Raw genomic sequence first — 12,500 nt, 5'->3', positions numbered from 1 at the left:
TTCTCTCATCCAGCTGTCCATCCTGCCACCCTTCAAACTAAACATGGCACATGTCAGTTTCTCAGACTTTTCCGGGCTTGTAGATTCAATCAAGTGATGAAGTGATACAGTCATGGGATGACGTACAAGACAGATACCAGCTTTACGCATCGCCTTTGCGCGGCGTTTATCTTCCTTCCTCCAATGCTTGATATAAGCGCTATCGGGGGATAATGGGTCCTGTCCTGCTTTGGTTGGAGGAGGTGGTTTGCGCGATGCTACGTTTGGTTTTCCCTGTTAGTGTTTGAGATACCATATAGTGCAAATTGGGTGAAGGGACTGAATACTGAAATGGAGGGTAAAGACTGACGAGTGTACTTGGACCATTTCCCAGTCCAAGGCATTCTGGGATGCTTGCGTTCTGGCGTAGATGAAAGAGGGAAGTACGTCACTGATTTATAGGATGGTGTTTCTTCGGGGTAAAATATGCTGGGGCTTGTCGAAGATTAAAGTTAACCAGTATTACTCCTTCTCAAATGGAATACGCTTACTCGGCCTGTAGTAGGAGTCAGCTATCGTTCTTGTCCATATCAAATGAAACTCACCGCTGGTGGGATATATGAAAGCAGACCGAGTTCCCAATCCTCCCCCAGGGATTCTTTTAATCTGTCATAAGATACCTCGTCTCTGAGTATATCGAAAGGTTGTTGCGCCAGTATGACCTAGCCGACAACCAAATTAGCTCTTGTCACTTCACTCAATTAGTCAAATACAACAAAACTTACATTCGCTCGTCCATCTACCCTCGCCCTTCTATCCATTCCTTCGGATATCCACACCACCCCTTCACACCCCTCCACCTCCCCACTATACTCCCCTATCCGCCAGAGTCGATCCACATTCTCGCACCCAGCTGATTCTAAATTTTCCTGTGGGGTTGACTGATGATCCCATGTTGATGAGAAAGGGGAGATGACTGAAAGACGTATGGAGGGGTCGTTTCTGAGGATTTGGAGGGTGGAAAGGGCTTTGGGGATGGATAGCGAGTCATCTGCAAGTCAAATGTTAGCGGTTTGTTTAAATGAATGAGATGGGCTTTCATACAAGGAAGATCTATGTCTTGTTAGCATACTATCATATTCATATCATCTGGACTTGCCTATAAACAGCAAGACGCTCTTCTGTTTTTCGACAGACAATCCACTTTCGGGGTCATAAGGCGTCGGCCCTTTGCCATACCACTCTGGAAACCCCCATCTGTGCGCTAAACCAATGTAAATTTGTGTCAACATTAAGCTTTGTACAACGTGAACAAACATACGATTCTCAATCTTTGCCTTCTCCGGTACCGGCGGCCGATGAGAGACTGTCCAGAGGTATAAAAGTAGTAATAACGTGAGAGCTGCTGGGAGAAGAGCAAGAGCAAAGTTATTGGGACGGGGTGCGGTAAACCGCATGTGTGACGGTGCTGAAACTGTTATGTGAACAGTCGAAGTTGAAAATTAAATGGAAGTGCTGATGATGATTCAAACGAGAATGGTTTGTCAATGGCATGGAATTCATCTTGCGAAATCGGCAATTCGCTCTCAGGCACCACACAACACCACATCCTATATAAATCGTCGCTCGTCGCGAGGTTTCATTTGCGCAGATGACATGATAATAGAAAAGAGCACATAAAGTTGCAATGAAATGTATAATCTAGCATCTACCACCCCTCGGCGGCCAACCTCGCCTCTTCGTCCTTTATCGGCATCCACAATGTCTTTCCACTCGTCAGCTGTCGCCCCAAGCAGTGGAGTAGAGTGACTCACCAGGTCATATCCACCAACCGCCATCAAATTATATCTTGGGTTAAACTTGACCGCCCTGGTCGGTCCAGACCCTGCCCCGTCCCCATGCAGCACTACCTTTGGCTTCAAATCCGGTATCCTCAGAGTCGTCCAATCAGGCGGATTCGCCGTATGCCAATTCCCGCCAGCTACATCCGACCGCGTCAACTGGCTCTGCCCCGGTTCAGGACGGAGGTCCCACGCGACCACTTCCCCGTTCGCAGACCCAGATATCACCCAGTTGGAGTCGGCTGTCCAACAAAGCTCTTCACCGCTGATCCCTCGCCGGGGCTCGACGCCTTTATTACCTTGGGCATCGCGTTCCAAGCCTACGTGACCGACAAGGCGTCTGAGAGGAGTAAGGTAGATTGCATCGAGAACGTAGTGTACGTCAGAAGATGTACCGACGAGGAGGTACTGGCCATTGTTCGAAAAGTGCAATGAAGTGAAGATGGGTTTGGGAGGAGGAGTCGATATATCTTCCAGAGCAATATCGATAAGACCTTGGTGGATGAATGGGTGCTAATAATCGTCTCAGCTTACTCATTTGACAAATCATCTAAAAAGAACTCACCACATCTGCAGTTTTCGTGGCATACATCATGATTGTCTGTGTATCCGAGCACGCCACAGCAAACACAACTCCCGTATTATCCATCGCAGCTATCGCTGAGCCTCCAACATCATTCACCAACCCTTTACACGCATTCGCCCTCAGATCCCATAGCCGAACCGTGCCATCATCTCCAGCAGTCACGAATGAGTCATCCGCAGGCGACATATCGATCGACCGTACACGCGCAGTATGCCCTTTAAAGTACGCAAGATACGCATTATCATGTGTCGAGTGGTATCGCACTGCGTGGTCTCCTCCCTGTGTAGAAGCGTGAAGGATAGTGCCAGTTTTATGAGTTGATCGGACATGATCGATACCGTACTTTTTAGAATAGAACGACTTGATTTTCCTGTTCCCCCTCTCAGCTTCTTTGTCCCATCCACTTTTCATGATAAACTGAGACCCGATGACTCACTTGCCCTTTCTCGCATCCCATAGGATGAACTGATTATCATCTCCCGCACTGATCAATCTATCTCCTGTATCATCAAAAGTAAGAGTTGTGACGCTATGCGTCTTGGGTCCAGAAGGTGTGGAAGTAGGTTCCAAAACGGCGTCTTTGAAGCGTTTTGCTGGTTGGAAAGAGGACTATGGTTTTGGCAGGTGGCATCCCATCCCAGGTAAGCATACTCTCCTGACATATATAGCAAAAGGTATCGGGACGTACGAGAAGGTCAGAAGTGAGGAGAACAGTGCCAGGCTTCACGTTGGGGTCAAGTTTGTTGTTTGCAGCCGGGGCAGAGCTGGATTGACGCGAAGGACCGGCGCCAGGAGTATCCATTTTCAATTGTTACTTCTAGAAATGGCTTCGTGATCGTATCGTGCAAATCGATGGGAATAGATTTGCGAAACGAGAGTAAATTGTACATGAAAACGGATTGGTGGGCGAATGAACGATATTTATTCAAGTCTGTATAGAAAGTTGGTGTTGAAAATGATGACGTAATGAGATGAGCTACTAGTCAACAGTCTGAAATTATTAGACAAGAGCCGGTGGTGGTACGTATGCATTTGAAAGTTCTGTAACAACTGGTTCTGTCTGTGCAAAAATCAAAAAGGAAAAGGATAGAGAACCTACGGGGGTGTTCGCAGGGCATCCATTTCACTGGTCTCTGCGGCCTCCAACTCTAAACACCTCTTTCCCTCCCTCTTCCAGACAGTTTAACCCTCACTGTACAACCTTAACTCATATTATATCATCATTCCATAGAGAGACATCTGCTCCCAAGTATCTTTTTAAGAAAATTCCGGAACCCCTGTCATAATCAAAAATCTCAAGACAACCGGCGTTGACGTGGAAAGGAATAGTTGCAGGACGATGATGTGCTTTCAAGGCCATACCAGCGGGACTCCCCTGCCTGCCTGGGGGATGTGGATAGGAGTTACTAATAGTTATCCTCTTAACTTTTCCGCTTTGCAGTTCAAGTACTTTGCCTGTTACTGGAAAGTAACCGTCATGGCCCTTGCTGAAGGGCAGCATAATTGGGAGACCTTGCGACAGATACTACGCTGCATACTTTGTCGTCATCGTTATCATCAACTTAAACCCCCTTTACCAAAAGAATGTACATTGTCGAAAGGCAAAAACATAGCCGAGTGTCTTCCTCACTCAAATCCGCGCTCTTTCCACTTCGAGATGGAGACTGAGAACCATTTAGAGCCTGCTCTTCATCTGCTCAAATATCTTGGAAATCTCGTCTTTTGAAAGCTACAATGCATCCAATCAGCTTTGTACTTTGCAACATCCAAAAATGAAGAAAAGGACTCACGTCCTTTTGAGCTATAAAGTGACCGTTCAGCCATACATGAGTATCCTATAGCCATCTCAAGCGTCTTAATGCAAAACTTACTGGGCCAGCCAATGACCAAACCTTCCTTGTCGCCAGCCTCGGCAGGCTTGGGAATAACGTGGAAATGGACGTGGTCGACAACTTGATGAGCAGGTCGGCCATTGTTCTATAGTTGATATGGGTGTCAGTAAAGACTTAATTATTAGGCAAGGGCCGTCAGAGATATGAGTGAAAAAATGTATTACCTGAAGGATGTTGTAGTTCTCAGCTCCCTGGTAGTAATTTACCAATTAGCAATAGCTCAATTGTGGTACAGCCTAATGAACGGGACATACGGTAGCAGCAGCGAGCTTCTTGCAGGTAGGCAAGATATCAACCATAGCTTCATCAGGAAGCTCGGTAAAAGTGGCCGCATGCTCTGTGTGCCCCTTATCAGTATTCGAATGCGCTCAAAGTAAGTTCTCATACTTACGCTTGGGAATAACGAGACAGTGACCCCTGGCGATAGGTCCAACGTCCATAAACGCAAAAACGGACTCAGTTTCCAGAAGCTTCATCCTATTTCAATAAATTATCCGCCAAACCCCTTCCCCGGTCAGCGAATATAGGGCTTAAGGTGTGAAGAAATGTTGACTTGCGAAGGGATTTCACCTGTGAGACAATATGAGTCAAGTGTGATCTCTAGCATACCTACTAAATTAAACCTAGAGAAACTCACCCTTAATGATCTTGCAGAAGATACAGGAAGCGAGGGAAGCCATTTTGGAGGTTGTAACGAGTATTCTGAACGATGTAAAGATCGAATATAGAAATCCAGAACAGTTATGTTGCGAGGAGATGCGCTGATGTCGTCGGTCAGTCGAGAAGCCGATAGCTACGAGGAGCCCCACATGACAAAAAGTGGGCCGAACGAATCCCACGTCATGATTTTGCCTATTATAAATAATTATTAACCTCCTCCCCTTCTGCTGTCGTTACAAAAATTAGATTAATAACTAAACAACAAGTCGGCCGATAACTTCGGCCGGTAAGCAAGTGGAGGTGGACCAGCACATTCGCCTACCGCCTTATCTCAGCTGCTACGTATTTAAGCCAAAATGACTGACTCACAGCAGTACCAACAAATACAAGACTTGATGAAAGGAACCCTCAGGTAGATTTATACATCATATAACCAGCCATGTCCCACAGCCCCAACCTCACGAGCCACGATCCCAACGCGTACCGGACTCACGCCTCCTTCGTCTTCTCTGCAGCCAACTCTGCTCCAGTGCTAGGACTGCTCGATCCCAAGCCTGGGGAAAAGATTATAGACCTTGGTTGTGGTACGGGAGAAATTACCATTGCCATCAAGGAAGTCGTCGGACAGCAAGGTACCGTAATCGGTGTTGATGCAAATCAGAGCATGGTACGTCAACATATTTTGGATCTACCAGCCAATGACGAGGTGATAATCGTTCGACTATAGCTTGATAGTGCTGCAAGCTCGGGGCCATCAACTATCAGGTGGATACAAGCAGATATCCAAGCTGCCCAATCATTCTCCAAGGCACATCCTGAGTACGAAGCTGCTTTCGACGCCGTTTTCACTTCTGCGACCCTTCACTGGTGCAAAGATTCCCCCGAAGGAGTTGTGCAGCTTATTCGTTGGCTTCTCAAACCTGGAGGAAGGTTGGCTTTTGAATTTGGAGGGTTTGGTAACGGGCGAGTTCAAGCTTTTAGTTGTTTACAGTGTCTGACGCGTTTACAGGTGTGGGGTTCGAGCGGCTTTGCATCATGCCATCAGGGCCAAAGGTATCGACCCAGTCCCTCTCGATCCATGGTATTTTCCTACCGCTAAGCAATATGAGAAGGTAAACTCCCTAGTATCCATAAGAAGCTTCAACTCAAAGGGCTCCAGGTATTACAATCTGGTGGACTAATACCTTCCAATGTTCACCTCGTCCCTCGTCCTACACCACTCCCAACAACCCTCGAAGGCTGGCTTGTAACCTTTGCGCGCAATTCCTTCCTCTCTTCTTTCAGTGATGATGAAGCAAAGGCTATCATGAAGGAGGTGGTAGGAATTTGTCGTGTGGATAATTACTGGTCGGATGAGAACCCGGGGACGGGGGTTAAAGGTTCTGGTGAGGGCGGTGAGAGCGGTTGGGAAGTCTTATATGTGCGTCTAAGAGGTGTGGGTAAGAAGCCTTGAGGTAGCCAAAGTTATTCTACATCTGTAAATACAATAATAGTTAAAGGATAACTATACATTATCACATCCCATCTTCCGTCTCAGCTCCTTTCCCCTCAATCTCCTCCCTCCTCTGACGTCTCGCCCAGATTGCTCTCCCTACTCGACTTTCATTCCTTACTCCCAACGTTTTTGCCAACCAATTCCCACTTTCAACAAGTCTGTCAAGATCTATACTCGTCTCATATCCCATCTTGTGCAGCGCGTAGACTACATCCTCTGTCGGAACGTTTCCTGTCGCTCCTGGAGAATAAGGACATCCACCTAAACCTGCTAATGAGGAATCGATTGTTTTGAGACCGTATGGGACGAGAGACAGTATGGAAGAAAGGGCGAGTGAAAATGTGTCGTGGCACTGCAATTTTGTCAGTTTTGCCTTTGCACTTATAAAGAAAATAAGGGATTCTCACATGTGCCTGTATTTGAGTCAGCATCATAGGACATAGATTTCTAGGGAAACGAATGAACTCACAGCAATCTTGTCCATATCCAACCCTCTATCCTTCATCCGATCCCACAGAATCTTCCAACTATCCGGATCCCCTTCACCAGTCGTATCCCCCATACTAACCTCGTAGCATCCCATTTGCAACAATCTCTCAGCTACGTCCACCGCTTGATTGGGGTCTGTAGGTCCAGAGTACGGACATGTGATCACGCAAGATACATACCCTCTTACCCTAAATCGGTGGGATTTAGCCTTGTTAATCACCGAAGGAAGGGAGTCGAGGACTTTTGAGATTGGTGCATGGTTATTGGCTTGCGAAAAAGCCTATGTGATAATAGAGTGTCAGACTTGAGCGCTGTCTAGATCAAGGTTTGACATTTACCTCGGTAGCCGATACAAAAACGGCAATTTCATCTGTTAATGCAGGTAAACCTTTGCTGCTCCACTCTTCTTGTAGCTTGATGAGATTGTCAAGCCCTCTCATATTGGGTACTAAAACTGGGTAATGGACGTCTTCGGCATGGGGTGGTAGATGTTCACCAATCAACGGTCCAATAGAAGGAGATGAAGGTCGACCAGAGAAGGGGGATTCTGACCGTGAAACTGGAGATGGTGGGGATAGTGTTTTGCCTGTGAACGGTGGAAGAAGTGGCAACAGTTGAGGTGTATCGGCCATCTACAAAGGTATATTAGATACTGTTATCCAGTTCATGTAGTCATCCTGAACACACCTGCGGTACCCAGTCACTCCTAACAAAACTCCCTACCTCAATATTTCTCACCCCTGCTTCCAACAAACGCTCCACAAGCTCCCTCTTTACTTCTGTTGGTACCGGTTTGCCTTTTAAATTCTGTAACCCATCCCTCGGACTTACGTCCACTATCCTTACGTATCTTCCCCCACCAGCTGATGAAGTTGTCATCAATTCTTTGGAAATCCGTTTGCCTTGACGAACAGCTTCGGATTCTTCAGAATCCGACATCATCTCAGCGTCAGAGGCTGCAGGTGAGGGAGGTAAGAGGGATGCTGTAGTCGGAGTACTGCTAAACAACCTTTTGCGAGGAAGAAAATTCCTGAGACCCTTGCTTCGGAAATGCCGCAGTGGTATGGGGGCAAATAGAGGAGAGGGTAGGCGAGACATCCCAACACTATCTCCGCCACCACCGACTTGTGTTGAGCAGTCGGAAGAAAGGCGATGTGAAAAGGTGAAAGGTCGGGAGACAAAGGATGGATAATTCTTTTCGGATGAATAAGGCATTAGGGCTGAAGAGTAGAAGCTAATTCGAAGGCTATTGAAGTGTACTTTTGCTGGTGTATTCCAAGGCAACAGCGATGTGGCCGATCTCAGTCCGTTACGGAATGCTGGTCGTGGAGCGTAGTAGGGCATATGGGTTAAAGTTTTTATATCTGCTCTGCTAGTGAAGAATCCCGATTTGTGGTTGACTGTTCAGGACAAAGAAATATTTGAGAACCTTGACCTTTTATACATATCCTATTTGACGTGAATCGGTCATTGTCAGGTGTCAATGGCGGCGAGTGGTCGTCATTTGTTTGGTCCCGTCGTCGCCGACCCCGGCAAGGTGGTTACCGGTAATCTGCTCGAATAAAAAAATGTACCATCATGTAGGCTCGACACAAGTCTCGCGGGGGACCGGCGGGCCTACCACGCATCATGCATGACTGCATACACTGCTACAAGATACACGACAGCTTGGTCTATATATATATAGAAATGCATGTGACATTCGATAAGATTATGAACCAGCACTAGGCATAACTTATCAATCCTTTTCCAAAAATCCAAATTACACGACATAAAAAGTATCATCTATTACACCCTTTCTACCACATCTAGATCTCCGCAACCTCATCCAACTTCTTACCCAAAGCATCCACCACATCCTCATGCTTTACTCTAACACCTTCCACAGACTGGCTCTTCCCCTTACCGGCCTGCGTAGCCGCCTCTGACTCAGGGATGACCTTATCGCTCTCAGGGTGAGGATCCACATAGTTCTTCTCGTTATTGGCGAGTTGTTCTTCAAGAACGTCGAGACCGCAAGCGGCGGCGATGAGACCAACGAAAGGAGGAGAAGGGTTGAGTGGTCGAGAGCAGAACTCAGGGTGGGCTTGGAGACCGACAAAGTAGGGGTGATCTAAAACCGTTATCTGTCAGCGAAAGCAGAAAAGGTTTATGATGTGATTAAAAGAAAGACTCACCATCCAACTCGAGCATTTGCATTCGCTCTCCTCTTTCATCCTTACCAATAAACCTCATACCCCCAGGGGCCTCGAGCTGCTCGACATACTTCGGCTCAACCTCGTACCTATGCCTATGCCTCTCCCAAGCAATGTTCCTGCTCCCGTACAACCTCCTAAGCTTGCTCTTCTCCGTGTTAGGCTCAAAGATGGTCGGTCTAAGACCGAGACGCATGGTTCCGCCCATATGGGTCTTGGAGATTTCAGGCATGAAACAGATGACAGGGTGAGGAGAGTCGGGAACGAGCTCGGCAGAGTTGGCCTTCTCGAGACCGCAGACGTGTCGAGCCCATTCGATAACGGCGACTTGGAAACCGAGACAGATACCGAGGTAGGGAATGTTTTGTTCACGCGCCCATTTGGCAGCCGCGATCATACCCTCGGTACCTCGAAGACCGAAACCACCGGGAACGATAATACCCCTGTTTCCTTACTTCAGCTCGTTTCAACTAAAAACTGATCGAATACATGACTTACCTAGCGGAGCAAACAGCTTGCCAGGCGTTATGGAACTTGATAGGGTTTTCAGTCTGCATAGTAAGCTCAAGGTCGGAAGAGTCAACCCACTATGGTTGAGTCAGCATGTGGTATATATAAAGTACTCAAAGCACGTACGTGAAGGATAAGCTTTCGACCACATCGCATAGCAGCGTGTTCAAGAGACTTGACAACGCTCATGTACGAGTCTTCCAAAGTAATGTACTTGCCGACCAAAACAATCTCCACAGTCTCGAAACATCTCTCCAAACTAAAGGAAAGAAAGAAATCAGCCATACATGACGTTCAGCTACCAAGACGACGTACCCAGTAGTCAACACCTGCCACTTCTCCATTATCTTCTCACCCCTGGCCTTCAACTCAGGCCTCATGTTGATGGAAGACAAACTGAGCCTCTCCCAAAGGAACTTCAGCATACCCTGTTCCTGAAGGAGCAGCGGAACATGGTAAGTGGAAGAAACATTGTGGACACCAAGGACTTGACGGGGAGAAACATGGCAGAACATGGAGACTTTCTCCATAGTGGCTGTAAGAAGCTTCTCTGTGCATCGACAGGCAATTAAGTCGGGGAGAAGGCCCAAACCTCGGAGGTCTCTCACACCGGCCTGGGTAGGCTTTGTCTTTTGTTCGCCGCCGACGACGGGGATGAGGGAGACGTAGACAAGAGCAAAGTTTTCGTGGCCGACTCGGAATTGAAATTGACGCATGGCCTCGATGAAAGGCATAGATTCAATATCACCAACGGTACCACCGAGCTAGTCGCAATTAGCAAAACACATAAGAAACACAGCCATGAAAATTCTCACCTCGATGATACAGACGTCAGGCTCCTCTCCGGTCTCGTCCACAGGGACCTTGGAAACTCGCTCGACCCAGTCCTGGATGGCGTTGGTCAAATGAGGGACAATCTGAACAGTTTTTCCCAGGTAATCTCCCCGTCGCTGAATCACATCTCCATCAACATCTATTTCCCTTCTTCCTAAATTCCATTTTCCAAAAACCCACCTCACGGTCAATAACATGCTGGTATACCTTCCCGGTAGTCACATTATTGTCTTTGTTGAGGGAAACGTCGAGGTATCGCTCGTAGTTACCGAGGTCAAGATCGGTCTCACCACCATCATTGAGGACGTAGACTTCGCCGTGCTCGGTAGGGGCCATAGTACCGGCATCAATGTTCATATAAGGGTCAATCTTGATAGAAGTGACCTTTAAGCCAGCGGTCTTAAGGATCAAGCCGGTACTAGAAGCTACAAAGACAAGTTTGTCAGTTTCCCTGCAGCCGACATCTTCATCATCGTATTTCCACGTCGCGCAGCGTTATTCCAATCCTAACGTTCAACTATACATTGCCGCGGAAAGACACGAAACTCGCAAAACGATCTGTAAAGAAGAAAATGTAGCGTACCAATGACACCCTTGCCAATACCCCTATACATCGCGCTTAATCAGGACATGCATACACTCAGTGTACAGATCAATACTCACGAGATGACACCACCACAAACGAGAATGTATTTGACCATCGTGTCTATAGCCTAGCTCCGAAGCCTGAAAGAAGTCGTAGATGAAAGATGTAAAGAGTTTCGGTTTTTTTTTTGTGGTGGTCGGTATCCCGGTATATCGATGTCTGTCTATCTGAGCGTGTCTAGTGGACGTGCCGGAGATAGTTTGGACTTGACGATTTATATTGGAAGAAGTGTAAAAAAACCAAAGAATTGATGGCTCGCGTCGCAAAATATTCAAGTTTTCCATGCCGGCGCGGACATGGCCGCCGGCATCAAATTTGTCTCGGCTCTTCCGCTAAAACGCCCGCGTATCGAAATGGTTACTGCTCGATGTTATGGGTGGACGATCACTATGACATCGTAGAGGACATTTGCAGCTGGTGGGATATATGTCGACATAGAATGAGTGCACGCGCTATCATGATATTCCATTTCAAAAAATAAAATAAAAAAGAACACGAGATTAATGTTAGGTTGAAAAATATTATGCAGGATTCAATAATATGCTTCAAGATTAGTTTTGCTTTCATGCAAACAGCTCACTACTGTACTGTATACTCTCATCCAAAACATCCAATAATCTGTGATCAAACATCTATCACTCCACTAATTCGGCGTTCATTCCGCGGATAACTTCCCCTCCTCTCTGGGCAACCATCAGCTCATCAACTCCATCTGATAAGGTCCTCCTCCTCCAACTGATTAACTTGTATTGCACTCCAAAACCAATCCCCACCCTAGTCCTTCATGTTACTGATGCTTGGTAGGTGATTTAGTCGCTTTCGGAGATCAAAGCAAGGATCATGCTAATAAGCCCAATTTAGTCAACCGTCCAGGAGCGCGACAAGGGATGCCTGTCAGTAGACGTACCGGTAGAGATAGTAGAAGAAGGAAATAAGGTAGAAACCGAGCTTGATGAAGCTTTCCTTTTTGTGACCAGAAAGAGTTCTGAAGATTTCTGTGGCGTCGTACATGTGATTCTTGCTCATAATCCTGTGATTGAATCATCTGGTCAGCATCTCTTGTTTCTGTTCACATAAATGGGAAGTAATAGAAAAGAGGAGTGGAGATATGCGTACTTGTTGACGTTGTATGCGACTAATGGAGCGTTGAGGAGGAAAGCGAGCCATTGTCCGGAAAGAAGGAAACAGAGGGTAAGGAAAGCGTGGGCAATCATTTCAGGAAGGACGAACTAAAAGGTCGTGTTAGTTAAGGCAGGATGGACGTTCTCAAGATGCTAGAAGACGCACTTGGTTGAGCTTGTTGCAAAGGTCGATAGGATTGATGTAGTCTGTGGACGGATGTCAGAACCTCACACCTTCGCACCGCATGCAGC

The 12,500-nt window shown here is 46.9% G+C and overlaps 7 protein-coding genes across 7 annotated transcripts in view; 1 reads left to right on the top strand and 6 right to left on the bottom strand.

The window, feature by feature from the left end:
- Positions 1-1,436, bottom strand: part of CNBC7060 (hypothetical protein) — a gene marked incomplete at both ends in the record, with an annotated part of 1,880 nt that extends 444 nt beyond the window's left edge. The window contains 9 exons of the mRNA XM_771224.1: positions 1-37; positions 127-257; positions 350-474; positions 531-535; positions 585-701; positions 765-1,030; positions 1,084-1,092; positions 1,139-1,243; positions 1,301-1,436. The exon at positions 1-37 is cut by the window's left edge and continues 60 nt beyond it. Coding sequence (XP_776317.1) covers positions 1-37; positions 127-257; positions 350-474; positions 531-535; positions 585-701; positions 765-1,030; positions 1,084-1,092; positions 1,139-1,243; positions 1,301-1,436 — 931 coding nt within the window. The remainder of the gene's footprint in view (positions 38-126; positions 258-349; positions 475-530; positions 536-584; positions 702-764; positions 1,031-1,083; positions 1,093-1,138; positions 1,244-1,300) is intronic.
- A 251-nt stretch (positions 1,437-1,687) lies between these two features.
- Positions 1,688-3,208, bottom strand: CNBC7050 (hypothetical protein; the record flags this gene model as incomplete). The annotated part of the gene is made up of 5 exons (XM_771223.1): positions 1,688-1,744; positions 1,794-2,333; positions 2,386-2,776; positions 2,843-3,015; positions 3,095-3,208. The coding sequence occupies 5 exons, from the start codon at positions 3,206-3,208 to the stop codon at positions 1,688-1,690; spliced, it is 1,275 nt and encodes a 424-aa protein (XP_776316.1).
- An 873-nt stretch (positions 3,209-4,081) lies between these two features.
- CNBC7040 (hypothetical protein) lies at positions 4,082-4,978 on the bottom strand (the record flags this gene model as incomplete). Its single annotated transcript, XM_771222.1, has 8 exons — positions 4,082-4,135; positions 4,197-4,207; positions 4,278-4,383; positions 4,463-4,489; positions 4,553-4,635; positions 4,690-4,775; positions 4,856-4,868; positions 4,936-4,978. 8 exons carry the CDS (start codon positions 4,976-4,978, stop codon positions 4,082-4,084), a joined length of 423 nt encoding a protein of 140 aa, XP_776315.1.
- Positions 4,979-5,397: 419 nt separating this feature from the next.
- On the top strand, positions 5,398-6,411 carry CNBC7030 (hypothetical protein; the record flags this gene model as incomplete). The annotated part of the gene is made up of 4 exons (XM_771221.1): positions 5,398-5,625; positions 5,686-5,888; positions 5,968-6,039; positions 6,084-6,411. 4 exons carry the CDS (start codon positions 5,398-5,400, stop codon positions 6,409-6,411), a joined length of 831 nt encoding a protein of 276 aa, XP_776314.1.
- A 61-nt stretch (positions 6,412-6,472) lies between these two features.
- On the bottom strand, positions 6,473-8,286 carry CNBC7020 (hypothetical protein; the record flags this gene model as incomplete). Its single annotated transcript, XM_771220.1, has 5 exons — positions 6,473-6,805; positions 6,861-6,866; positions 6,923-7,222; positions 7,281-7,574; positions 7,630-8,286. The coding sequence occupies 5 exons, from the start codon at positions 8,284-8,286 to the stop codon at positions 6,473-6,475; spliced, it is 1,590 nt and encodes a 529-aa protein (XP_776313.1).
- A 464-nt stretch (positions 8,287-8,750) lies between these two features.
- On the bottom strand, positions 8,751-11,182 carry CNBC7010 (hypothetical protein; the record flags this gene model as incomplete). Its single annotated transcript, XM_771219.1, has 9 exons — positions 8,751-9,055; positions 9,120-9,580; positions 9,636-9,724; positions 9,774-9,906; positions 9,963-10,411; positions 10,463-10,597; positions 10,662-10,906; positions 11,065-11,087; positions 11,145-11,182. The coding sequence occupies 9 exons, from the start codon at positions 11,180-11,182 to the stop codon at positions 8,751-8,753; spliced, it is 1,878 nt and encodes a 625-aa protein (XP_776312.1).
- Positions 11,183-11,936: 754 nt separating this feature from the next.
- The window catches only part of CNBC7000 (hypothetical protein), a gene marked incomplete at both ends in the record, with an annotated part of 936 nt that continues 372 nt past the window's right edge, over positions 11,937-12,500 (bottom strand). Inside the window, 4 exons of the mRNA XM_771218.1 lie at positions 11,937-11,970; positions 12,035-12,157; positions 12,244-12,356; positions 12,415-12,455. Of these exons, the coding sequence (XP_776311.1) occupies positions 11,937-11,970; positions 12,035-12,157; positions 12,244-12,356; positions 12,415-12,455 (311 nt within the window). The remainder of the gene's footprint in view (positions 11,971-12,034; positions 12,158-12,243; positions 12,357-12,414; positions 12,456-12,500) is intronic.

This window comes from Cryptococcus neoformans, chromosome 3 (assembly GCF_000149385.1).
Source record: "Cryptococcus neoformans var. neoformans B-3501A chromosome 3, whole genome shotgun sequence".
NCBI lineage: Eukaryota > Fungi > Basidiomycota > Tremellomycetes > Tremellales > Cryptococcaceae > Cryptococcus > Cryptococcus deneoformans.
The sequence above is the reverse complement of the archived record's forward strand: the minus strand, read 5'-3'. Positions and strand labels throughout refer to the sequence as shown.